Source organism: Lagenorhynchus albirostris, chromosome 11 (assembly GCF_949774975.1).
Source record: "Lagenorhynchus albirostris chromosome 11, mLagAlb1.1, whole genome shotgun sequence".
Taxonomy (NCBI): Eukaryota; Metazoa; Chordata; class Mammalia; order Artiodactyla; family Delphinidae; genus Lagenorhynchus; species Lagenorhynchus albirostris.
This window is the reverse complement of record NC_083105.1, coordinates 69,945,790-69,971,490: the sequence shown is the minus strand read 5'-3', so window position 1 is coordinate 69,971,490 and position 25,701 is coordinate 69,945,790. Positions and strand designations below refer to the sequence as shown.

Below are 25,701 nucleotides of genomic sequence, written 5' to 3'. Positions count from 1 at the left end.
ATCGCGACTCCATTGTGGGGCGGCCGGCGCCGGCCCCTCACGCGGCAGCGCTCGCGCAGCGGCGGCACCGCCCCCGTTTTCGCCCTGCTGCTCGGGCTGCGAGCGAGGCGGCCGCCTGAAGCCCGGCGCAAGGGCCCCGCCGCCTGCACAGTCCGGGCCCGGGGGCCCGGGCGCTGTTACCTGGTGGGGCTCTTCTTGTCTCCCATGGCTTGGCTACAAACGCACGCCGAGAGTCGCTGCCGCGGCCGCTCTATTTGTCAATAAGGAGGATAATAAGACGGGCGGAAGCGGGCGGGGGAGGAGGGAGGGGGCGGGGAAGGCCGCACCGCTGAGCTCCGGAGCCGCCGCCGGATCCCACGCAGCCTCCAGCTGTCGGGGAAACTCCTGCCTGGGCCACGTGACCCGCGCCCGCCAACCAGCGGCCGCGCCGGAGACTTCAAACGAGGCCAGCGCGGCCCAGCACTCGCGGCGAGTTCGCGGGCTGCCGCGTGGGGGTGGCCGCCGCAGCCTCAGGCGCGGTCACCGCCTCTCCGCCCGGTGCCGCCCGCTTCCTGTCGGCATCCTGGGAGCCCCTCCAGCGAGAGATGCTCTGTCATCCTGCGCGAAGCCTGGTCCAAGGCGGGGGCCGGCGTTCAGAGGTCAGCCCGACTCCGGAGCAGAGTGCGCGACTGCGGTCTCCAGGTAGAACCGCTTTCCGGGCCTGGGCGGTCCTTGGCGTCTCAGCCCCAGCTCGAAGGATACCCGGGGGCAGGCGGCAGCCACCAGTGAGCGCCATTGCTAGGTGCCTTAAGCCACTTGGTTTTGTGCACACAAATGCTCTACCAAGTAGGGATTGTCGCCCTTAATTTGGAGGAAACGAAACCGAGGCTCGAGAGGTTAGGTGACTTCCTCTATATTACCTAATTAGAAAAGGATAAAGCCAGGAATCTAACCCTGGTTTAATTCCAAATGCGCTCTTCTCGCCTCCCAGGCCTCTACAGTAGCTGCTTTAAAAAGAAACAACAACAAAAAACACTCATAAAACCTTTTTTCTTCTTTGTAAATAACGAGATTGCATGTGCCCTGAACGTTGTTAAGAAAAGAACACTTTCCTCCCAGGTCTCATTACCGTAGCGTACTGGATGCCCTCGTGTTGTACTGGACTCTGGCAACCCATCCAACTGGTCTCTGAAGCTCCAGCCCCACCTCCTCAATCTATTCAGTAATTCACAACCAGATTAATAATAAATGCGGGTAACATTATGTCACCACGCTGATCAAGAACTTTGCTAAGGCTCTGAGACTTCTTAGCCTAATGACACTTTTTACCACTATGTGCTGGCACTTTGTAAATCTCTTTACATAAATGCATGTTTTAAAGGGCTCAGAGTACTATGCAAATGTTCTCGTCAACTAGCCTATCCCTACATTTGAAAGAAGGAATTTAGGGACCAGGTTAAATGTTTTCTTTAATGAACTGGCCAGGATTAGAGCTCAGATACCCCGTCAGTATTTCACCAAGTCATGCTTGCTTTTTTTTTTTTAATTGAAATATAGTTGATTTACAGTATTAGTTTCAGGTTACAGCATAGTGATTCAGTATTTTTACAGATTATACTCCATTATAAATATAACAAGATAATGGTTATAATTCCCTGTGCTGTACAGTATATCTTTGTTGCTTATCTACTTTATACATAGTAGTTTGTATCTATTAATCCCATACCCCTAATTTGTCTCTCCCTGCTTCTCTCTCGCCTTTGGTAGCAAGTTTGTTTTTTATATCTGTGAGTCTGTTTCTATTTTCAAGCCCTGCTTTCTGATTAACCAAATCAGGTTTGCAATCTACAGCCGTTTCTGAACTCATCGCACCATCTGTGTTTTTTGCAAGCATCGCTTCTTATGACTCAGACCTCAATTCAGAAACCCAGAAACCATGAGGAATATGATTGAGGAAAGCATACAGAGATCTAAGGCCTAGTCTTCAATCTCTCAGTAATGTAATGGTAAATTTAGGTAAGTCACTTCCTTTTTTCCATCTGTAAGATAAAGGAGTTAAAACTATTATCTCAATGCAGGTCCCTTCCAAGTCTAAGGTATTGTGATGTTTTTAAATTCCTCAGCTGGATGGATTATCAAGGAGATTAACAAAAAGTGGCCTACTTGCAAAAGTGATGGCAACAAAGTATTTTTAAATCAAAAGAAAAGCAAATGGAGCACTCTAAAAATCCCCAACGTGCAAATCACCATTTCGCTAGAATATAACATCCACCATTATAAAGTAAGCTCCACCTCTGAATCATAAATTCAAGAAGGGCAGGAACTTTTATCCATTGTCTTCATCACTGCGTCTCCAGCCCCTAGAATAGTCTGACACATAGTAGGCAGTCAGTAAATATTCTCAGAATGAATACATTCACCTGTGTCACAATTCTACAGTGAGGTAATTTTTTTTCATACCAGGATTTACAGCCTGTTAAGCACATTCTGGGCAGTGGATCATCAATCACTGCTGAAATTTACAACTCTCCAAACTACTTTACAACTCTGCAATGTAGTCCATGTAGAAGAACCAGAAACCCATTTTCTGCGAAATACCAAGGCACATGCCCTTGCACTGTACCCGCTGCCTCCCATTTATTGGTGCTTATCTTAGAAAAACCCCTTCCTGTACTAGGCTTCCATGGAGACAGAGATACAGGAGCTACTTCTCCTAGTTCACCACAAAAATCACACCTTTTTCCTAAAGTGTTTCTTACCTGTCTGGAAGAGTGGCTGGCGGAGAAGAGAAAGATGCTTGTCACTAGATGATGCAGGTTCTTACCCATTCATGTATCCTTTTAGTACACCAGAGTTCAGTACTTTAGACATGCAATTCACTAGGGTCACTTGTAAAATGGTACAGTTTAACAATAGTTTTTAACCATTTAACAATAAATTCTTGAAGTTTTCTAATGCTGTACCTTTTAAAAATTAAAATAATCCCTGGATTCCTTAGTGGTCCAGTGGTTAGGACTCTACGCTTCCACTGCAGGGTACCAGGGTTCGATCCCTTGTCAGGGAACTAAGATTCCACAAGCCACATGGCACAGCCAAAAAAAAAAATCCGTGGGCCATCAATATAATAATATTAACTTCCATTCTCTTATGCTTCTGAGAATGGTAGAGACTGGAGAGGTTACTGAAACGTGCATGGACTCCTGCACACAGGATTCTGTTCTCTGTGGAGGTGGATAAAAAAGATTGAGTGCACCTGTCTTATATCAAGAAACTGACCTTGGATCCCAGAGACCCCAGGCTGTTCTGATTAGTCCTGAGTTTATATCAACAAGGCAAGCATAACAACAGCAATAAAAACTATGTATTAAAGCTTTATATATAGTTATTAGGCAACAGGAGCTATTACCTGAAATGAGAAGTACCATCTTGTTTATCAACTGGAATTTGAGGGGGAAAATGGTATAAATGAGGCAGAAATAAGCTACAAACCTTCCCTGAAAGAACTCAAAATGAAGTACAACAATAGCAAGCTACAGGTGTAAAACCAATCACATTTTAAAAGGTTGATTGGTTTTTGTTTAGTCAGTTGGTGTTTTGTTTTTACAAAATGGAGATACCTTTATTGATGTTTGTTGGTCATAAAAATTATACGTTACCAGTTGTATTAGCTTCTGGGGTGCCAAAACAGAATACCACAGACTGGGTGGCTTAAGCAACAGCAATTTATTTTCTAACAATTCTGGAGGCTGGAAGTCCAAGATCAAGGTGTCAGCAGGGTTGGTTTCTTCTGAGGGCTGTCTCCTTGGCTTACAGATGGCCGCCTTCTCTCTCTTTCTTCATCTGGTCTTTCCTCTGTATATGTGTCCTAACCTCATTTTCTTATAAGGACACCAGTCATATTGGAGTAGGGCCTAACCTAAGGACCTCATTTTATCTTAATTACCTCTTTGAAGACCCTGTCTCCAAATACAGTCACATTCTGGGGTACTAGGGGTTAGTGCTTCAACATGAATTGGGTGGGGGAACAGAATTCACCCCATTACACCAGTGAAAAAGTTCAACAAAGATTTTTTTAAATAAACATATCCAGCACATTCTTGTAACACTACTGATACAGATTCACAGTCCTCATCTGAAACCCTTAAAGGCTGGATATGTTTCATAAGTAACACATTTGGGATTTTTCAAAAGGCAGTATGGTCCAAAACTGTGTAATTACCTAACACTCCACGTGGGTTCTGAAACAGTGACCTATAATCAAATGCATTAATGTTTCTGCAAAACATATAAATTTTCACACTAAGTGGAAAAATAAAGTCTATAAGTTACTTCACATCAGTTCTACTCAGGTTTTACTGCTAAATTAGAACAGGCAAAATGTGAAAATGCTTTCAAGTTTCAGTGCTTTTAGATTACAGAATTGTGGACAAAGGATTGTGGATCTGTAAGAATTTGAGAATGAATTCAGATTGAAAAGGTGACCCAAAATTTCATTCCTAAATGCTCAGTGGTCCTGCTTTGATTTGGTTGCTGAAATTTGCGTTAACTTTTACGTTTGGACATTGAAATACTAAGAGGTGCTCTCAAGAATGTTCTGGGTTGAAGACGTGTCCTTCCTACCCTCACAGTATACCAGATAACCCAGTTTTCCCTTTGTAATCAGGATCAATCTCTCCATCCAAAAAAAGCTGATCTGCTGACTCAGTAGCATGAGGAGCAGTAAATGCCCAACTGGCAGTTTCATCTTCCAGTCCAGTAGAAGAACCATGTTGTGGCCCCTTTTTGAAGCATCCTTTTTTTTTTTTGCTGTACGCGGGCCTCTCACTGTTGTGGCCTCTCCTGTTGCGGAGCACAGGCTCTGGACGCACAGGCTCGGCGGCCATGGCTCACAGGCCCAGCCGCTCCACGGCTTGTGGGATCTTCCTGGACCGGGGCCTGAACCCGTGTCTCCTGCATCGGCAGGCAGACTCTCAACCACTGCGCCACCAGGGAAGCCCTGGAAGCATTCTTAACCCAGGAATCAAGATCTCCAGATCAGTAGTTTGATGTTAGGAGGATGGAAAGCAAAAATTTTGCAATCAGGTTTTTACATATAATAGTGAGAAGAGCCACTCCCACTTTCATCTTTTTATTCCCGTGTTTAGTCTGGCTATGGGAGGGACACACGACACACTGGGCTCTGATTCAAAGCATATATTGCATTTTAAGATGTAAGATGTGGATGATGTAGAATGTGAAACCACATTCTTTCTGGATGTTGTCTTTAAACTGACTGAATCTTGAGTAATCCACTCCACTGTTCTATCTGGCCAGGCCCTTAATCAGAAGCAGTGTTGTACAGAATAGAATGAAAATGAATCAGGCATTTTGTGAGTCCATGGACGGTGGTGCCAGCAGAAGCATTATAGGCAGGGAGGGCAAATCTATATCATATATATAAAAATATATATATATATATTCCAGTGAAAAGATCTCTGTCATCTTCCACGAGGGAAGTAGTCCAATGTAATCAACCAATCAGCAGGTAGCTGGTTTGTCCTTCCAATGAAGAGTGTCAAACAGAAGACCCAGTGTTGGTCTGTGCTGTTGATTAGTTAGGCACTCAGCAGTGACAATGTAACAAGGCTACAAGGTCAGCCTTGGTGAGCAGATAATATTGCTGTGCCCATGCAGAGCCTCCATTTCAGCCACATGGCCACTTTGCACATGGGTCCATTGAGAAAGCACTAGGGTGGCTGGGGACAGTGGTTTACAGACGTCAAGGGAGCATCATTTTGTCCACCTGATTATTGAAAGCCTCCTCTTCAAGTGATGCCCTTTGGTAAGAATTTGCATGGAACATAAATATCTTCATATACCCTGTGCCTGTTCTGAGAGGTCTATCCATATAGCTCTTCCCCAGACCTTCTTGTATCAATTTTCCAACCTTGTCCTCTCCAAGTCCCTGACAGTCCAATCTAAATGTTAGCAAGTGCTCACGAATCACTGAAGATCCATACTTCGGATCGTGTTTCAGTCCAGAGGAGGTGGACAGTCCAATGTGTTGCTCTCGATTATGCTCGTTAAGAGAATTTCCCTCCACTACTGCCCTCCAGGGCCACCTCTCCATTGGAACTGTAATGATACAACCATCCAGCTTGATGCCAGTATATCATGAAGAACCATTTGTAAACCAGTCCTGGGTTTTTCACCTTCCTCCTCAATAAACCAGTTATAAGAATCTCCCATAAGGCTGTAAATATAGATTGAAGGAGAGGAAGAGTCACTGTTGAAGGACACTTCATGCAATTACTTGTGCCTTCCATCTTTGCTCAAATCCAATATCATATACAATTTCCACTCGGTGATAGATTGCTGCCAAGCACAATCAGCCTTATCATTTGGTGGTCCAAATAGCACTCATTTCATAAAAGGAAGCTCAGTTATTGTGGTCACTTGATGTCCCATGGTTAGGCATTCAGTCTCTACCCAGGGCTAAATAGCAAGACTGGAGCTCTTCCTAAAAAGGAGAATAATTATCTAAAAAGGGAACATGGATTTTCTCCAAAGCCCTAGCGGTCTGCACTGTGATTTCCCTTTGGTGCAAAGGATATCTGCTTACTACACAATGGAGTGAATATTTTATATGTACAGCTATTTGAGTATTAAATAGCACCATTCTTATAGATTTTTTTTCTTGTTAAAAATTTTTCTTGGGGACTTCCCTGGCAGTCCAGTGGTTAGGACTCTGCGCTTCCATTGCAGGGCGCATGGGTTAGATCCCTGGCCAGGGAACCAAGATCCTGCAAGCTGCACAGCACAGCCAAAAAAAAAGAAGTCTTTTTGTTAAAAGTGTTTTCTTTGAACTTACGGTTACCGAGGGGAAGGATGGGGGAAAGGGATAGTTAGGGAGTCTAGAATCGACATGTACAGATTGCTATATTTAAAGTGGATAACCAACAAGAACCTACTGTATAGCACAGGAAACTCTGCTCAATGTTATGTGGCAGCCTGGATGGGAGGGGAGTTTGGGGGAGAATTGGATACATGTATATGTATGGCTGAGTCACTTTGCTGTGCACCTGAAACTATCACAACATTGTTAATCGGCTATGCTCCAATATAAAATAAAAAGTTTTTAAAAATGTGTTCTTTAATCTGCTGGTCTTCAGTATTTTGTTTTGGTTTCATTCTCATTATTTTATGTTCATTTTTCCTTATGTTTTCCTTCTTTTGTTTTCTACAGATACTGCCTTTTCAATTGCTCGTTTCCAAGTTTTTCTCCTTTATTTTAGTTTTCTATTTGACACACTTTCTTCTCCTTAGGTTTCCTGTTCTTTCCCAACTCCACTTTTATCTCTGTATTTTCTTATTAATTCTGTTTCATTTCTACTAGTTCTTATTAGCTCCATTTTAAGTTTTTAACACATGCCCCTGGGATAAGTTTTTTATATTTATCCTTATAGATCTTACAGATATTCAATGGCAAAATTTACAGTCTATGAGAATATTTAATGTAGTATGGTGGGATTAGCTGTTGAGAAGGTCATAACTTTGATATTCCTAGCAATCAGAGTGTTCAAAACTGAAATAGTCTTTGTTAACTGCAGTCATACTGCGTCACTAACTCTGTTGGGTGCCTTCACACATCTGCATCTTTAATATGAGAGGAGTGCAAGGAAAGCAACTCCATGTGCATATCCTATAACCAAGTAAGTTAATGGTGTTGTATTTATTATAAATAGGAGCATGTTAATAGACTCCACAGTTGTAAAGGTTTCATCCTCAATCATATATTAAGTAATCTGATAGACTTCCAATACAAAATATAAATACTATAGCTACACTTAGAGCCCCTAGTAAAGTCAAATATATTTTAAACATTTTTATATTAACATGTTTGACCCAGAAAAGTCTACTGTAACATCTGAAAATTTTATTAAGCGCCCCAAATCTTTCTGCCAATAGCACAAACACAACTGCAATGTCAAATTTCTCACTAGTGAAAGTAATATTTCCCTTAGACATAATCTTGGAGACAGATGTTTAAGGAGAAACTTCAATCTGTTGTCATATATCTTCATATGAAAGTGATTGAACTAGCATCGGTTTTTGCAGTAATATAAATAAAACTCCAGCAATTCCTACAAGGATTTCTTGCAGCAAACACACTGCCATTTAAACAGTACATTTCATTAGTATATTCTCAAAAGTATATCAGTAATATACTTAAGTAACATATTTTACATGTTATTTATTGCTTCATATTTCTCAGATTAAATATATTTTTAAATTTTAATATGAATAAATTTTGACAATAAACAAAACAAAACTGTTTGCTTAACCAGTGGTTAAGGGCGTTATCCATAGGCAGTTTGCTTGAATTCAAATTCTGGCTCTGAAACTTACTAGCTGTGTTACCTTGGGCAAATTACCTAACCTGTCCCTCAGCTTTCACATCTATGAAATGGAGCTAATAATATTAGGTATTTATAGGATTATTATGCAGGTTAAACAAATCGATATATGTAAAGCCCTTAGAAAGGATGCAGCTTTTCTGAGGTAACAACAGAATGGCTAGAGCCAGACTAACAGTTGCTAATTGCAGCTCTACAATTTACTACTGCCTGGTTAACATTGGACAAGTTATTAAACCTTTTAAACTGTACCTCAGTTTCCTCATCTATAAAATGGGAATGATACTAATACTTGCCTCGTAGAATTATTGTGGGTGGATATACATAAAGTACTATGGTTAGTACACAGTAAACTATGTAAACATTTCTTTTTACCAGCAGCTGAATGCCAGTGAGGGTTGAAAGCCCTAAAAACTTAGTGGAACTTTTAGGCAACCCATCCTCCCTGGACCCACTGATGCTCCTATGTGGTAGCCAGGCCAAACACAGGGATTTCTTCTGCTCAGGGTTCCCTGTGCACTTCAGACAACTAGAAGTTTACAGATAATAAAAATTATTTATCTTTTAGATGAAAACAACAAGGAGAGAGGTATATAATCAGCTGAAGGTTGTAACATATTTGAGTTGGCTCTGGTTTTCCTACTCTGGAACTATTTTTAATCTAGTTGTTTTTTGGTATCTAAATATATGTCAAATGATTTATCATTAAGCTTCTCTGGTCCTCAGTTTTCTTACTTGTAAAATGAGAGGATTATACTAAAAAATCTCTCATGTCCCTTCCAGGTATAAAATTCTAAAATTCTAGCATTCTATCCACATAGTGTGGTCTGAGAGAGAGATGGAATCTCAGTTGCTGTTTGAATCAAGTCCACAGCTCAAATACCACGCACTGTTGGTAGCAGCTGCCTAAACTGTAGGTCTCTACAAATCCTATAATTTCTTGTTATTATGGAGAAAAAGTACCAAAGTTAATTAGAATGTTTATAATGTATGTATTTCCATGACTAAATTGCCATAAAACTCTTGAACTACTTTGGAATAACAGAATTTTATAGGTTTGAAAGTTTCTAAAATCCTTAAAATTCCAACCTAAGTTTAAATGAGGAGATATACATATATATATGTGCACACACATATATATTCTTCACACAGTTAATACACTTTACAAACACTAGGTGTGATTTTTTAAAAATAATTTTATTTATTTATTTTTGGCTGCGTTGGGTCTTCGTTGCTGCATGGGCTTTCTCTAGTTGCGGCGAGCAGGGGCTGCTCTTCGTTGTGATGCGTGGGCTTCTCATTGCGGTGGCTTCTCTTGTTGTGGAGCACGTGCTCTAGGTGCACAGGCTTCAGTAGTTGCAGCACACAGGCTCAGTAGTTTTGGCTTGCGGCCTCTAGAGCGTAGGCTCAGTAGTTGTGGCGCATGGGCTTAGTTGCTCCGTGGCATGTGGGATCTTCCCGGAGCAGGGCTTGAAACTGTGTCCCCTACATTGGCAGGCAGATTCTTAACCCCTGTGCCACCAGGGAAGTCCCTAGATGTGATCATTTAAAAAATCAATCTTAACTTATTTTAACAAAAGAACTTTATAACAGTTTATGGAGATAGAAACCTCTGGTTATTTAAGAAGCATATAGAAGTCCTTGATTCTAAACTGACATCAAAGCATTTCTATGTGATAAGATGTCCAAGTAAGATTTCATGTATATGAAGTCATGCCAGTTGCTAGGAGGATAAGCAGCTTTACTTTGATGGTTTTGAGTTTCCACATTTGCTTTCAGCTCCTCTGCTAGTGGCACGTACTGCACTCCCCCCCACTCCCAGATAAATTTCTCTGGTGTTTTTAATAGCAAGGCATTTTTTCCACTGCCTTTTAGTTTTATCAGATAGCAGAATAACTAATCTGTTGGCAAAATTTGTTCATATATTATTATGGCTCTTCGTATGTCATATAGTGGTTAATTCTATAGTATTCTTTAAAATATGGTTTGGGTTTATCGTTGCAGTAGTATAGTGATCCACTTACCAATGCATATTTGAAAGACAGCTTTTGGTGCAGAATCACCTTGTCTTTATCACATCTGGCAAAATGTTTACATTAGCACATCTCACATACTGTGCAGTATCTGTGTTGATATTTTTCATGTTTCTTGATCATATACTCATTGTTTCACTAATCACCTCAATTGATCTACAGGATTATTTTTTTCCTTCAAGCTTTATTGAGACATAATTGACATACAGCACTGTATAAGTTTAAGGTGTACAGCAAAATGATTTGACTTACATACATCACGAAATGATTACTGCAATAAGTTTAGTGAACATCCATCATATCATAGAGATACAAAATTAAAGAAATAGAAAAAAATGTTTTCCTTGTGATGAGAACTCTTAAGATTTACTCTCTTAACAACTTTCATGTAAATGTACAGCAGTGTTAATTGTATTTACCATGTTGTACATTACAGCCTTAGTACTTATTTATTCTGTAACTGGATGTTTATACCTTTTGACTGCTTTCATCCAGTTGTGCCTCCCCCATCCCTCCAACCTCTGGTAAACACAAATCTGATCTTTTTTCCTATAAGTTTGTTTGTTTTAGAAGTATAATTGACCTATAACACTATATTAGTTCCTGGCATACAACATAGTGATTCGATATTTCTATACATTTCAAAATTATCAACATGATAAATCTAGTTACCACCTATCACCATACAAAAATATTACATAATTACTCACTGTATTCCCCACACTGTACATTTCATAGCTGTACATTTTATTTATTTTATAACTGGAAGTTTGTATCCCTCAATCTCTCTTACCTATTTCTCTCCTCCTTCCACTGCCCTCCTCTCTGGCAACCACCTGTTTGTTCTCTATATCTGTGAGTTTGTTTCTATTTAGTTATGTTTGTTCATCCATTTACTTTGTTTTTTAGATCTCACATATAAGTGAAATCATACAGTATCTGTCTTTCTCTGTCTGACTTATTTCACTTAGGATAATACCCTCCAGGTCCATCCATGTTGTTGCAAGTGGCAAGGCTTCTTTTTATGGCTGAGTAATATTCCACTGTATATATATATGTGTGTGTGTATATATATCACATTTTTTATCCATTCCTCAGTTGGTGGGCACTTAGTTTGCTTCCATATCTTGGCTATTGTAAATAATGTTGCTATGAATACTGGGGTGCATGTGTCTTTTTGAATTAGTGTTTTTGTTTTTTCTGAGTAAATAGCCAGACATGGAATTGCTGGATCATATGGTAGTTCTATTTTTAATCTTTTGAGGGATATCCTTACTGTTTTTCATAGTGGCTACACCAATTTACATTCCCACCAACAGTGGACAAGGATTCCCTTTTCTCCACATCCTTGCTAACACTTGTTATTTGTTGTCTTTTTGATAATAGCCATTCTGGCAGGTGTGAGGTGATATTTGTGGTTTTGATTTGCATTTCCCTGATGGTGAGTGATGTTGAGCATCTTTTCATGTGTCTGTTCACCATCCATATGTCTTCTCTGGAAAAATGTTTATTCATGTACTCTGACCATGTTTTAACTGGGTTGGTTTTTTTGATGTGGAGTTGTATGAGTTCTTTGTATATTTTGGACATTAATCCTTTATCAAATATATCATTTGCAAATATCTTCTCCCATTCAGTAGGCAGCCTTTCTCTTCTGCTGACAGTTTCCTTCGCTGTGTGAAAGCTTTTTAGTTTGATGTAGTCCCATTTGTTTATTTTGCTTCTGTTTCCCTTGCCTGAGAAGGTATATCCAAAGCATATTGCTAAGACCAATGTCAAAGATCATACTGCTTATGTTTCCTTCTAGAAGTTTTATGGTTTCAGGTCTTACATTTAAGTCTCTAATCCATTTTGAGTTAATTTTTGTGTGTGGTGTGAGAAAGCATTCCAGACTGATTCTTTTGCATGTAGCTCTCCAGTTTTCCCAACACTATTTATTAGAGAGGCTGTCTTTTCTCCATTGTATATTCTTGCTCCTTTGTTGTAGATTAATTGCCCATATAAGTGTGGGTTCATTTCTGGGCCTACTGTTCTGTTCCATTGATCTGTGTGTTTGTTTTTGTCCCAGTACCATACTGTTATGATTACTGGGGCTTTATAGTATATTTTGGAATCAGGAAGCATAACGTCTCCAGCTTTTTCTTCCTCAAGGTTGTTTTGGCTATTTGGAGTCTTCTGTGTTTCTGTACAAATTTTAGATTTATTTGTTCTAGTTCTGCAGTATATCTTCCCATCTGTTTGTGTCATCTTCAGTTTCCTTCATCAGCTTCTGATAGTTTTCTGAGTACAGGTCTTTTACCTCCATAGATAGATTTATTCCTAGGTATTTTTATTCTTTTTGATGTGATTGTAAATGGGATTGTTTTCTTAATTTCTCTTTCTGATAGTTCATTGTTAGTGTATAGAAATACAACAAATTTCTGTATATTGATTTTGTATACTGAAACTTTACCAAATTCCTTGAGGAGTTCCAGCAGTTTTTGATGGCATCTTTGGAATTTTCTATGTGTAGTATCTTTTCAAACAGTGACAGTTTTACTTCTTCCTTTCCAATTAGGATTCCTTTTATTTTTCTTGTCTGATTGTTGTGGCTAGGACTTCCAAAGCTACATTGAATAAAAGTGGTGAGAGTAGGCATCCTTGTCTTGTTCCTGGTCTTAGAGGAAATGCTTTCAGCTTTTCACCATTAAGCATGATGTCAGCTGAGGGTTTGCCATATATGGCCTTTATTATGTTGAAGTATATTCCCACTTTGTTGAGAGTTTTTATCATAAATGGATGTTGAATTATGTCAAATGCTTTTTCCAGATCTATTGAGATGATCATATACTTTTTATTCTTCAACTTGTTAATCACACTGATTTGTATATCACACAATTTGTATACCACACTGATTGATTTGCAGATATTGATCCATCCTTGCAACCCTGGGATAAATCCCACTTGATCACAGTATATGATTCTTTTAAGTATTGTTGAATTTAGTTTGCTAATATTTTGTTGAGGGTTTTTACATTTATGTTCATCAGTGGTATTGGCCTATAATTTTCTTTTTTTGTGTTATCTCTGTCTGGTTTTGGTATCAGGGTGATGCTGTACTCGTAGAATGAGTTTGGAAATATTTCTTTCTCTGCAAGTTTTTGGAATACCTTGAGAAAGATAAGTATTAACTCTTCTCTACTGTTTTTGACATTATATTTTACACCTTTTTGGTTTTTGTAACTCTTAACTATTTATTGTGGATATAGATGATTTTACTACTTTTGTCTTTTTACCTTACTTCTAGCTTTATACATGGCTGATCTACTACCTTCACTGTATATTTGCCTTTACCAGTGAGATTTTTCCTTTCCTAATTTTCATATTCTAGTTGTGGTCTTTTATTTTCTGCTTAGAGAAGTCTCTTTCTCATAAAGCCAGATTTGTGGTGCTGAACTCTTTTAGCTTTTGCTTGTTTGTAAAACTTTTCATCTCTCCTTCAAATCTGAATGATAACCTTGCTAGGTAGAGTATTCTTGGTTGTAGATTTTTCCCTTTCATCTCTTTAAATATATTATGCCACTCCTTTCTGGCCTGCCGAGTTTTTGCTGGAAAGTCAGCTGATAGCTGTATGGGAGTTTTCTCGTGCATAGCTTGTTGCTTTTCCCTTGCTGTTTTTAAATTTATTTATTTTATTTATTTATTTTTGGCTGCACTGGGTCTTCGTTGCTGCACGCGGGCTTTCTCTAGTTGTGGCAAGCGGGGGCTACTCCATTGTGGTGTGCGGGCTTCTCATCATCGTGGCTTCTCTTGTTGCGGAACAATGGCTCTAGGCACGTGGACTTCAGTAGTTGTGGCTCGCGGGCTCAGTAGTTGCGGCACACGGGCTCTAAAGTGCAGGCTCAGTAGCTGTGGTGCACAGGTTTAGTTGTTCCATGGCATGTGGGATCTTCCCAGGCCAGAGCTTGAACCTGTGTCCGCTGCATTGGCAGGCGGATTCTTAACCACTGCACCACCAGGGAAGTCCAACCCTTGCTGTTTTTAACATGCTTTCTTTATTTTTCATTTTTGCCATTTTAATTACAACGTGTCTTGGTGTGGTCCTCTATAGGTGGATCCTCTTTGGGACTCTCGGTGCTTCCTGGACCTGGATATCTGTTACCTTTCCTAGGTTAGAGAATTTTTCAGCTATTATGTCTTCAAATATGTTCTCTACTGCTTTCTCCCTCTGTTCTCCTTCTGGGACCCCTAAAATGTGAATGTTAGTATGCTTGATGTTCTCCCAGAGGTTTCTTAAACTGTCCTCATTTTTTAAAATTCTTTTTTCTTTTTTCTGTTCAGCTTGAGTGACTTCCACTATTCTGTCTTCCAGGTCGCTGATCCATTCCTCTGTTTCATCTGAATCTACTGCTGATTCCTTCTACCGTATTTTTTTAATTTCAGTTATTATATTCTTCAGCTCTGTTTGGTTCTTTTTTATATTTTCTGACTCTTTGTTAGAAACTTTTAACTTCTTACTGTGTTTATCCATTCTTCTCCTGAGTTCTTTGAGCATCTTTATGAACATTACCTTGAACTCTTTTGGGGGTAGATTGTTTACTTCAACTTTAGTTAATTCTTCTTCTGGAGTTTTATCTTGTTCCTTCATTTGAAACATATTCCTCTGTCACCTCATTTTGCCTAATTTTATTTTTATGTATTTGGTAGTTTGGTTACATTTCCCAGTTTTGGAGAGATGTCCCATGGGGCCCAGAAGCATACTCCCTTTGGTAACCAGATCTCTGTGCTCTAGGGGTGCCCTCTATGTGGGCTGCATGTATCCTTCTGTTGTGGTGAGCTGACTACTATGGGTGGTGTGGTAGGCATAACTGGTCCCCAGCCTGTTTGGTTGCCAGGCCCTGCCTTGTGCAGAGGCTGCAGGCCACTCATGGACAAGGCCACATCCTGGCATGGCTGTCTGCATGGCCAAGGGAGTCCCATGCCTGGTGCCAGCCTGCTGGTGGGCAAGGCCAGGTCACAAGGCAGCTGGCTGCAGGACCAGGGGTCCTAGAGCTAATGTTGACCTGCTGGTGGGCAGGGCCAGATCCTGGGGCAGCTGTCTGAGGAGCCCAAGGTATCCTTGAACTGTTGTCAGCCTACTGGTGGGTGAGGTGGGGGTCCATGGAATCCAAGGGTGGTGCCAGCCTGCTGGAGGCACTGGGTCTTGACATGGCTAGCTGCAGGGCTGCAGTTGTCCCAGGGCTGGTTGGTGGGACTGAGTCCTGGGGAGTCCTGCGGCTGACTGTGGCCTGCTGGTGGTTGGGCTGAGTCCTGACATGTCTGACTGTGGGACCACAGGGGTCCCAGAACTGGTACCCACCCCCTGGGAGTGGAGGCCAGGTCCCAGGCCTAGTGCTGGCCCACTGATAAGTGAAGCAGGGTCCTGGGGTCTCTGGCTGTGGGGCACGGGGCTCCTGGAGCTGGTGTTGGACTGCAGATGGGCAGGGCTGTGTCAGATGACTAGTTGCGATGCCTGGGTTCTGGCCCACTGGTATGTGGAGCCTGGTCCTGGGCCCTCTGGTGGGTGGGACCAGGTCTGGGGCAGCTGGGACTCAGGGGGTCCTAAGGTAGCTGGCCTGCTTGTTGGTGCGGGTGTGTCCCTCCCCAGCTAGCTGCTTGGTTTGGGGGTATCCCAGGACTTGTGTTGACCAGCTGGTGCATGGGACCAGGTTTCAGTGCCAATAAGCTAGAGGATGGATTCCAAAATGGCTCTTGCCACCACCAGTGTCCTGGTGGTAGGATGAGCTTCCCACAATGGCAGCTGCCAGCGTCGTTGCCCCCAGGTGAGTCCCAATAGCCTCCTTACTCTCTGTGAGACTCTCCAGTAGCAGCAAGTTCATCTGACCAAGGTTCCTTTCAAATTACTGCATCTGCTCTGCATCTCAGAGCGTGTGAGATTTTGTGTGTGCCCTTTAAGAGTTGAGTCTTTACTTCCCACAGCCCTGTATCTCTCCTGAAATTAAGCCCTGCTGGCCTTCAAAGCCATACATTCTGGGGGCTTGTCTTCATGGTGCAGGACCCTGGGCTGTGGAGGTTAATGTGGGGCTCTGACCTGTTGCTCCTTGGGGAGAACCTCTGAAATTGTAATTATTCTCCAGTTTGTGGATTTTCTACCTGGGGGTATGTACTTGAAGGTACTACGTCTCCACTCCTCCTACCCATCTCGTTTTGGTAGGATTATTATTATTATTAACTACACTTTTCATTATCATATATGTGATTATTTCTAAAAACTTATATTTAAATTTAATACAGTAAAATTCACTCTACTTTGAGTTTTGGCTAATGCATAGAGTCACAGAACCACCCGAATAGTAAAGATGTACAACAATTTCATCACCCAAAAAAGTTTCCTTCATTCAGCCCCTTTGTAGTCAAACTTCCCCTCAATCTCTAACTCCTGGCAACTACTGATCTGTTCTCCACCCCTAGAGTTGCCCTTTCTACCATTTTATGTAGATGGAATCATACAGATATATGTATATAGCTTTTTCAGTCCAGCTTCTTTCACTTAGAATAATGCTTTTGAGATTCATCAGTGCTGTTCCTTGTGTCAATAGTTTGTTCCTTTTTATTGCTGAGTAGAATTCCCAGGTGGTTTATCCATTCCCCAGTATAAGGACACTGAGTTGTTTGCAAGTCTGGTGACGTGAATAAAGCTGCTATAAACATTTGCATGCAGGGTTTTGTGCGAATATAAATTTTCATTTCTCTTGGGTAAATACTTAGGACTGGGATTGTTGGGTCACGTGGCATTTTATGTTCAAATTTATAAGAAACTGCCTAACATCTTCCCAAAGTTCCATACCATTTTGCATTTCTACCAGCTGTGTATGTGAGTTCTAGGTGCTCCAAATATGCAACAGCACTTGGTATGTCAGTCTTCTTTTTTTTTTTAACTACAGTCATTCTTGTGAGTATATAGCAGCATCTCATTGTGTTTTCAATTTGCATTTCCTTTATGATGAACAATGTTGAGCAGTTTTTCATGGGCTTGTTAGCCATTTGTACATCTACTTTGGTGACGTATCTGTTCAAAACTTTTGTGCATTTTAAAAAATGTGGTTATTTTTTATTAATGTTTTCAAAATTTTAGTAAAATATATATAATATTTAACTTTTTAAACCATTTATAATTATATAATTCACTGGTATTAAATACAATCACAATGTTGTATAACCACCACCATTACCTATATCCAAAAGTTTTTCATTATCCCCAACAAAAACTCTGTACCCATTAAACACTGACACCCCCTTTCCCCTACCTTCCCCTAGTCTCTAGTAACCTCTATTCTACCTTTTGTCTCTATTAATTTTCCTATTCTAGGTGCCTCATATAAATGAATGTTTGTCCTTCTGTGTCTGGCTTATTTCCCTAAGCATAATGTTTCAATGTCCATCCATGTTGTACCATATATCAAAGTTGCATTCCTTTTAATGGCTGAATAATATTCCATTGTATCTAATTATTGAGTTTAAAGAGCTCTTTTTACATCTGTTTACAAGTCCTTTTCCATATATGTAAGTTGCAAATATTTTCTTGCAATCTGTTGCTTATCTTCATTTTCTTTGAGGTTTTTGAAAGAGGAAAAATTTTAGTTTTGATGAAGTCCAATGATCATTTTTTTCTTTTTTTTTTCATTTTTTTCTTTTAAGAACTATGGTTTCGATGTCATACCTAAGAACAGTTTGCCTAACCCAGTGTCACAAAGATTTCCTCCTATGCGTTTCTCTAATGGTTTAAAATTTTGCTTCAGGTCTATGATCCATTTTAAGCAAATTTTTATATAAAGTGTCAGGTATGAATCAAGTTTATATTTTGCATGTGGATTCAATTGTTCTAGCACAATTTGTTGAAAAGACTAACCTTTCTCCATTGAATTGCCTTTGTACCACTGTCAAAAATTAATTGACCATATTTTTGAGGATTTAATTCTGGACTCTGTATGTTCCATTGATCTATATGTCTATCCTTTGGCCAAAACCATACTGTCTTGATTACTATAGATTTATAGTAAATCTTGAAATCAGATAGTGTGAGTCCTCCAACTTCTTTTTCAAAATTGTTTTGGCTATACTTGTTCCTTTGCCTTTACATAAAAATTTTAGAATCAGCTTGCTGATATCTACAAGAAATCCTGCTGAGATTTTGATCAGAATGGGGGTGAATCTACAGATTAATTTGTTAAGAACTGACTTTTTAACATTTGTGGTTATTTTGGGATACAACTATCTGATTCTAAATTTCTGCAACAAATCTTTCACTTCTACCAAATACAACCTGACATCTTATCATTGCTAACCTAATACAGATGTTTAGAATGGAGTTTTTTCTGCAGCAATCGTTGTTTCCAGGAGATTTTATGTTGTAATAGATTACTCTCTGCTATTAAGTTTTAGTGACACAAAGCTATGGTCACTTTTTATTTATTGCTTTAGTTATAACTATTAAAATGGTGATTTTTTTTCCTTTAATTTTGTAACTGTTTAGATCTTTACATGAGCTAAAGTCTTATTGATTAATTGATTGATTGTGGTAAAATATACACAACATAAAATTTGCATTTAACCATTTTTACGTATACAGCCATTTTTAAGTTCAGGGGCATTAAGTACATTCACATTCTTGTGCAACCATCACCACCATCCATCTCTAGAGCTTTTCTCATCTTCCCAAACTGAAACTCTGTACCCATTAAATAATAACTCCCCATTCCCCCTTCACACCCACCCCAGCCTCTGGCAACCACGGTTCTGCTTTCTGTCTCTATGAATTTGACTGCTCTGAGCACCTCATGCAAGTGGAATCACATGCTATCTGCCCTTTTGTGACTGGCTTAGTTCACTTAATGTTTTCAAGGTTCATCCATGTTGTAGCGTATGTCAGAATTTCCTTCCTTTTTGAGAGTAAAATATATATAGCACATTTTTTAATCCATTCATCTGTTGACAGACACTCAGATTGCTTCCTCCTTTTGGCTATTGTGGATAATGCTGCTCTGAACACTAACGTACAAGTATCTGTTCAAATCGCTGCTTTCGGTTATTTTGGGTATATCTCCAGATGTGGAATTGTTGGATCATTGTAAGTCTATGTTTAATTTTTTGAGGAACCACCACACTATTGGCTAAAGTCTTAAAAGAAAGATATACTTAATTAACATTGCTTTTCATATGTTATTGCCAAATTTAAGAGGAATATTTAGAAAAGAAAATGGATTTCAGATGACGATGGACAATAGTATGCCTTGTGGGAAGAATCAGGAAAAACCTACTGAGAGGAAAGATACTTCAACAAAGAATTTCTAACATTTCCTTGTACTTACATGACAACTAGAGCAGCAGTATGTTCACAGCATTATTTGTTTTCTAAAATTCTAATATCAGAGGTATATTCAGAACGTGGATTTTTAACTTTTTAAATTTTATTTGTTTGCAAAAAGAAAATCTGACATTCCAAAGCACTTAGCTCTGGAAATAGCTTTTGTACCAGGTTTTTAAAAAAATTAATAATTTCTTTAATAAGCTATTTTATGGCTTCATCCAGATTTTTCTTTTCTTTTCTTTCCTTTTTTTTTTTTTTTTTTAATTTCTTGGCCATGCTGCACAGCATGCAGGATCTTTGTTCCCTGACCAGGGATCGAACCTGCGCCCCCTGCAGTAGAAATGAGGAGTCTTAACCACTGGATCACCAGGGAAGTCCCCAGAATTTTCCATAATGCTGTTTTTAAAATACTATGAGAAGTAAATAAAAGATACAAAAACTACAAAGAACTAAATGTTTATTTGTTAAGCCATGTTTATTATTATTTATTTATCAGGCATTGTCCTAGATGCTAGGAATTTAAAACACTAGACACTTATTCATTTAGAATATACTGCAGATGTTAAAAAAAGACACACAGATAAATAAGCTAAATACAATCATGTCTTAGAGTCAATAGTACTTATATTATTACCATCTATGGAAGTGGTGCGAGTACCCACAAACTTTTGTTTGTGGAGAGACAGCTTTAGGAATGTGAGTACTACTTGCACATTGAAGAGAGTTTTAATTTCCTTAAGTGGAAACTATAGCTTTTAAGTCACATTGGGCCCAAACTACACTGAGAAGTGAGATCCTTGGAACTAACACAGCTTTCTGCCTCCTTCTCTCTCAGTTACTCAGCAAGAGAACACTTTAGGAACCGCGTCCCTCTCATCTGGCCGGATGTCTCCTGAGGAGCTCACAACACAGACCATGCACTGTGCTAATGAGTATAAGAGGAAGGCTGCAGACTCTTGACAGAGGTCTAGACTTCAGCCTCATCAGGTCTGACACCATCAGAGGCCTTAGCCTGGAGCAGTGTTGAACCTCAAAGCCAGTTGATACTAACATGCTTCTAATCTCTGTCATTTTCAATCACTCTCACAATGGCAAACCATAATCTCCCTCCTCCACCAGTATTTACACTGTCTTTTGAAGTACTGCTGTCATGCTACTGCTCTGTACTTTCTCCCCAATAAATCACTCTACCTCTGGTGGTTGCCCACCCATCCTAGCCCTTTTACTATGCCTTTTGGAGCGCTCCCCCCCAACAACCAACCAACCAGCCAACCAACCAAACAAACCCTTTTCCAACGACACGGAGTTTCCTTTTTAAAGTGCTTTCCTCTTTGAATTGGCTGCTAGAAAGCTTATAGCAACTTCTGTGAATGAATCCCACTTCCATCTCCAATGTATGATCTTATTTTTATTTCTCCTTTGCTTTTTCTCTAAGACTTTTAAAACATTTTTTCTTTTTATTTTTTTGGCTATGTCGGGTCTTCGTTGAGGCACGTGGGCTTCTCTCTAGTTGCGACATGCGGGCTTCTCTCTGGATGTGGCATGCGGGTTTTCTCTCTCTAGTTGTGCCGTGGTGGCACAAGGGCTCAAGGGCTCAGTAGTTGTGGCGCGCGGGTTTAGCTGCCCTGCGGCATGTAGGATCTTAGTTCCCCAACCAGGGATCGAAACTGCATCCCCTGCACTGGAAGGTGGATTCTTTACCACTGGACCACCAGGGAAGTCCCTATCTCTAAGACTTCTTAAAATCTTTGCTATGTTTTTAACATCTTTGTAAAACCTCCTTAAGTACCTTTTAGAACAACATGAGATCGTAATACATGAATACTCTGGTGTTCACTTACTACATATCCAGAATTCTATTATCTCTTATTCTTTACTAACAGAATACCAATTTTACTTGGAATATCAATGTGCCCCAGGTCAAACAATTTTGATTTTTCAAGCTCCTTTAAAGCTAGGAGTGGTCATTTGACATGATTTTAGCTAATGAGATGTAGACGCAAGTCTACTTCAGAGTTTCCAGAAAAACTATTATTTTGCTATTAAAAGGGAAAGACTCAACCTGGCACACACTTTTGCCCTTTTTCTCTTCTTCCTTCTGTAAATAGAACTTGATGTCTGGCATTACAGGAGCCATCTTGGTACGATGAGGTCAAAAGCCAGGTGCTAAGAATGGTGTCTCAAGAAGCAAGCATGATCCTTCTCTGATGATCTCGTAAAGTCATCTTACCGACCCTGCAATGCTTTTTCTGAGACTTTTTATTTCATAAGATCAAGGAATTCCTTATTTGCTTAATGTAGGTCGAAATTCTCTTACGTACTAGCAAATCCAGACCTAGCTCTTACATACCCTCTCTATTTCTGTCTCCCCCAGTGGGTGTGCCTCCCCCAACCCATGCTTTCACTGGCTGCCTTCTTATCACACCATTTTCACTAGAGGCCCATGGAGAAGAGGTTGCTCCTTCTCTCATACCCCACAAAGCAAAGGCCTGAGAGGAGGAGTCATCTTTCTCTGCCTTTCTCTTTGTCAATTTTAACCATCATTCTTCCACTCTAATGCAAAAACACTTCCTTCTTCCAGGGACACACCACTGATTCCACCCTTTAACATTCCTTATTGCTATCATTGTCCTACCTCCCAGAGAATCCCCCTCAATCTCACTCTCCAGCCCGAATTCCATAATCATTGCAGACAGTTTCAATGCAAGCATACCTCATTTTATTGCACTTTGCTTTGTCTGCGCTTTACAGATACTGTGTTTTTTACAAATTGAAAGTTTGTGGCAACCCTATGTGGAGCAAGTCTATTGGCGCCATTCTTCCAACAGCATTTGCTCATTTTTTGTCTCTGTGCCACATTTTGGTGATTCTCACAATATTTCAAACTTTTCCATTATTATTTGTTATGGTGATCTGTGATCAGTGAACTTCGATGTTACTATTATAATTGTTTTGAAGTGCCACCAGCCATGCCCATATAAAGATGGCAAACATAATTGATAAATGTAGTGTGTGTGCTGACGGCTCCACTGACTAGCCATCCCTCCATTTCTCTCCCTCCCCTTGGGCCTCCCTGTTCCCTGAGAAATAACACTATTGAAATTAGACCAATTAATAACCCTACAATGGCCTGTAAGTGTTCAAGTGAAAGGAAGTTGCATATCTCTCACTTTAAATCAAAAGGGAGAAATGATTAACCTTAGTGAGGTAGGCATGTGGAAAGCCAAGATAGGCTGAAGCCTAGGCCTCTTGCACCAAACAGACAAGTTACTGCTACTTCAGTGAACACAGGAATGATAAGAAAGCAAAATAGCCTTATTGCTGTTATGGAGAAAGTTTTGGTGGTCTGGGTAGAAGATCAAACCAATCACAACATTGCCCTTAAGCCGAAGCCTAATCCAGAGCAAGGACCCAACTTTCTTCAATTCTGTGAAGTCTGAGAGAGGTAAGGAAGCTGTGGAAGAAAAGTTTGAAGCTAGCAGACATTGGTTCATGAGGTTGAAGGAAAGAAACTCTCCATAATACAAAAGCACAGGTGAAGCAGTAAGTGCTGATATAGAAGCTGCAGCAAGTTATCCAGAAGATCTAGCTAAGATAAATAATGAAGGTGGCTACACTAAACAACAGACTTTCAATATAGATAAACCAGCCTTTCACTGGAAGAAGATGCCTCTAGGACTTTCATGGCTAGGGAGGAGAAGTCAATGCCTGGCTTGAAAGCTTCAAAGGACAGGCTGACTCTCTTATTAGGGGCTAATGCAGCTGGTGACCTTAAGTTGAAGCCAGTGCTCATTTACCCTTCTGAAAATCCTAGGGCCCTTAAGCATTCTAAATCTACTCTGCCTCTGTTCTATAAATGGAACAAAAAAGCTTGGATGACAGCACATCTGTTTACAACACTTCTACTGAGTATTTTAAGCCCATCATTGAGACCTACTGCTCAGAAAAAAAGGTTCCTTTCGAAACATGACTGTTTGTTGACAATAGGGGACTTCCCTGGTGGTCCAGTGGTTAAAAATCCATCTTGCAATACAGGGGACGCCGGTTTGACCCCTGGTAGGGGAACTAAGATCCCACATGCTGCAGGGCAACTAAGCCTGCGTGCCACAACTAGAGAGACGCCCAAGCACCACGATGAAGAACCCATGTGCCACAACTAAGACCCGACACTGCCAAAAAATAAATAATTAAATAGACTTAAATGAATAAAAAATTAAAAAATGACTGTTTGTTGACAATACACCTGGTCACCCAAGAGCTCTGATGGAAATGTACAATGAGAGTAATGTTGTATTCAGGCCTGCTAACACAATATCCATTCTGCAACCCATGCATCAAGGAATAATTTAGACTTTCAAGACTTATTATTTAAGAAATACAATTCATAAGGCTATAACTGCCATAGATAGTGATTTCTCTGATGGATCTAAGCAAAGTTAATTGAAAACTTTCTGGAAAGGATTCACCATTCTAGATGCCATTCGGAGCATTCATGATTCATGGGAAGAAGTCCACATATTAACATTAACAGGAATTTGGAAGAAGTTGATTCCAACCCTCACAGATGACTTTGAGGGTTTTAAGACTTCAGTGGAGGAAGTAACTGCAGATGTGGTGGAAATGGCAAGAGAACAAGAGTTAAAAGTGAGGCCTGAAGATGGGAATGAACTGCTGCAATCTTATGGTAAAACTAATGGATGAGGAGTTGCTTCCTATGGATGAGCAAAGAAAGTGGTTTCTTGAGAGGAAATCTATTCCTGGTGAAGATGCTGTGAAACTTGTTGAAATAACAACAAAGGACTTAGAATATTACATAAATTTGATTGATAAAGCAGCGGTAGGGTTTGAGAGGATTGACTCCAATTTTGAAAGATGTCCTATTGTGGGTAAAAGGCTATCCAAACAGCACTGCCTGCTGCAGAGAAATTGTTTGTGAAAGGAAGAGTCAGTTGATGCAGCAAACTTCATTATTGTTTTATTTTAAGAAATTGCCACCCAGACTTCAGCAAACACAACCCTGATCAGGCAGCAGCCATCAGCATTGAGTCAAGACCCTTCACCAGCAAAAAAAAATTTATGACTCACTGAAGGCTCAGACGATGGTTAGCATTTTTTAGCAATAAAGTTTGTTTTTGTCTTGCGGTACGTGGGCCTCTCACTGTTGTGGCCTCTCCCGTTGCGGAGCACAGGCTCCGGACGCGCAGGCTCAGGGGCCATGGCTCACGGGCCCAGCCGCTCCGCGGCATGTGGGATCCTCCCGGACCGGGTCACGAACCCGTGTCCCCTGCATCAGCAGGCGGACTTGCAACCACTGCGCCACCAGGGAAGCCCAATAAAGTATTTTTTAATTAAGATACGTACATTGCTTTTTTTTAGACATAATGCTCTTGCACACATAATAGACTACAGTATAGGGTAAACATAACTTTTATATGCATTAGAAAGCCAAAAAGTTAGTGTGACTCACTTTATTGTAACATTTGCTTTCTTGCAGTGGTCTGGAACTAAACCTGCAGTGTCTCCGAGGTGTGCCTGTACTTACATCCAACACCCTGATCTTGACGTTCCTTGACGTCCTTCAACCAGCCCCTTCCCAAAGCCACAGTCAGGACCATGTTGCCTCCTTGAGCTCGTCTGTGTGTTGATTTGTATAGAGATAACGCTTAGAATTTTAATGTATACCTAAGTTTTTAAAAGGGTAGTCCATTTTTAATTAGCAAATTAATCCATTTTTGATGTTCACAGTTATAAGTTTGGAGAAATTTTACCAGTATATTTATTATGTACATGTTCTCGTTTCATTTTATCCCTGTTTTGCTTTCTGTTAATCAGATTTTATTGATTTCATTTTTATTTTAACTGTTTAGGAGTTACACACTCTATTTCTATTTTGGTAGTAACCAATAAGGTTTTGTTTTACAGTTTTATTGAGGTATATAATTTATAT

The 25,701-nt window shown here is 40.1% G+C and overlaps 1 protein-coding gene and 1 long non-coding RNA gene across 5 annotated transcripts in view; one reads left to right on the top strand and one right to left on the bottom strand.

The window, feature by feature from the left end:
• Nucleotides 1-331, bottom strand: part of YAF2 (YY1 associated factor 2) — a 65,563-nt gene extending 65,232 nt beyond the window's left edge. For 2 of the 4 annotated variants that reach the window (XM_060166531.1, XM_060166533.1), the window contains exon 1: nucleotides 181-327. In XM_060166531.1, coding sequence (XP_060022514.1) covers nucleotides 181-206 — 26 coding nt within the window. In that variant the 5' untranslated portion in view covers nucleotides 207-327. Of the gene's footprint in view, nucleotides 1-180 lie in introns of all 4 variants that reach the window. The other 2 variants (XM_060166534.1, XM_060166532.1) reach the window with 2 other exon arrangements.
• Nucleotides 332-544: 213 nt separating this feature from the next.
• LOC132529687 (uncharacterized) lies at nucleotides 545-25,535 on the top strand. The gene is made up of 3 exons (XR_009543540.1): nucleotides 545-681; nucleotides 1,816-1,995; nucleotides 25,249-25,535. It is a non-coding gene; the product is annotated as an uncharacterized LOC132529687 (long non-coding RNA).
• Nucleotides 25,536-25,701: the final 166 nt, after the last annotated feature.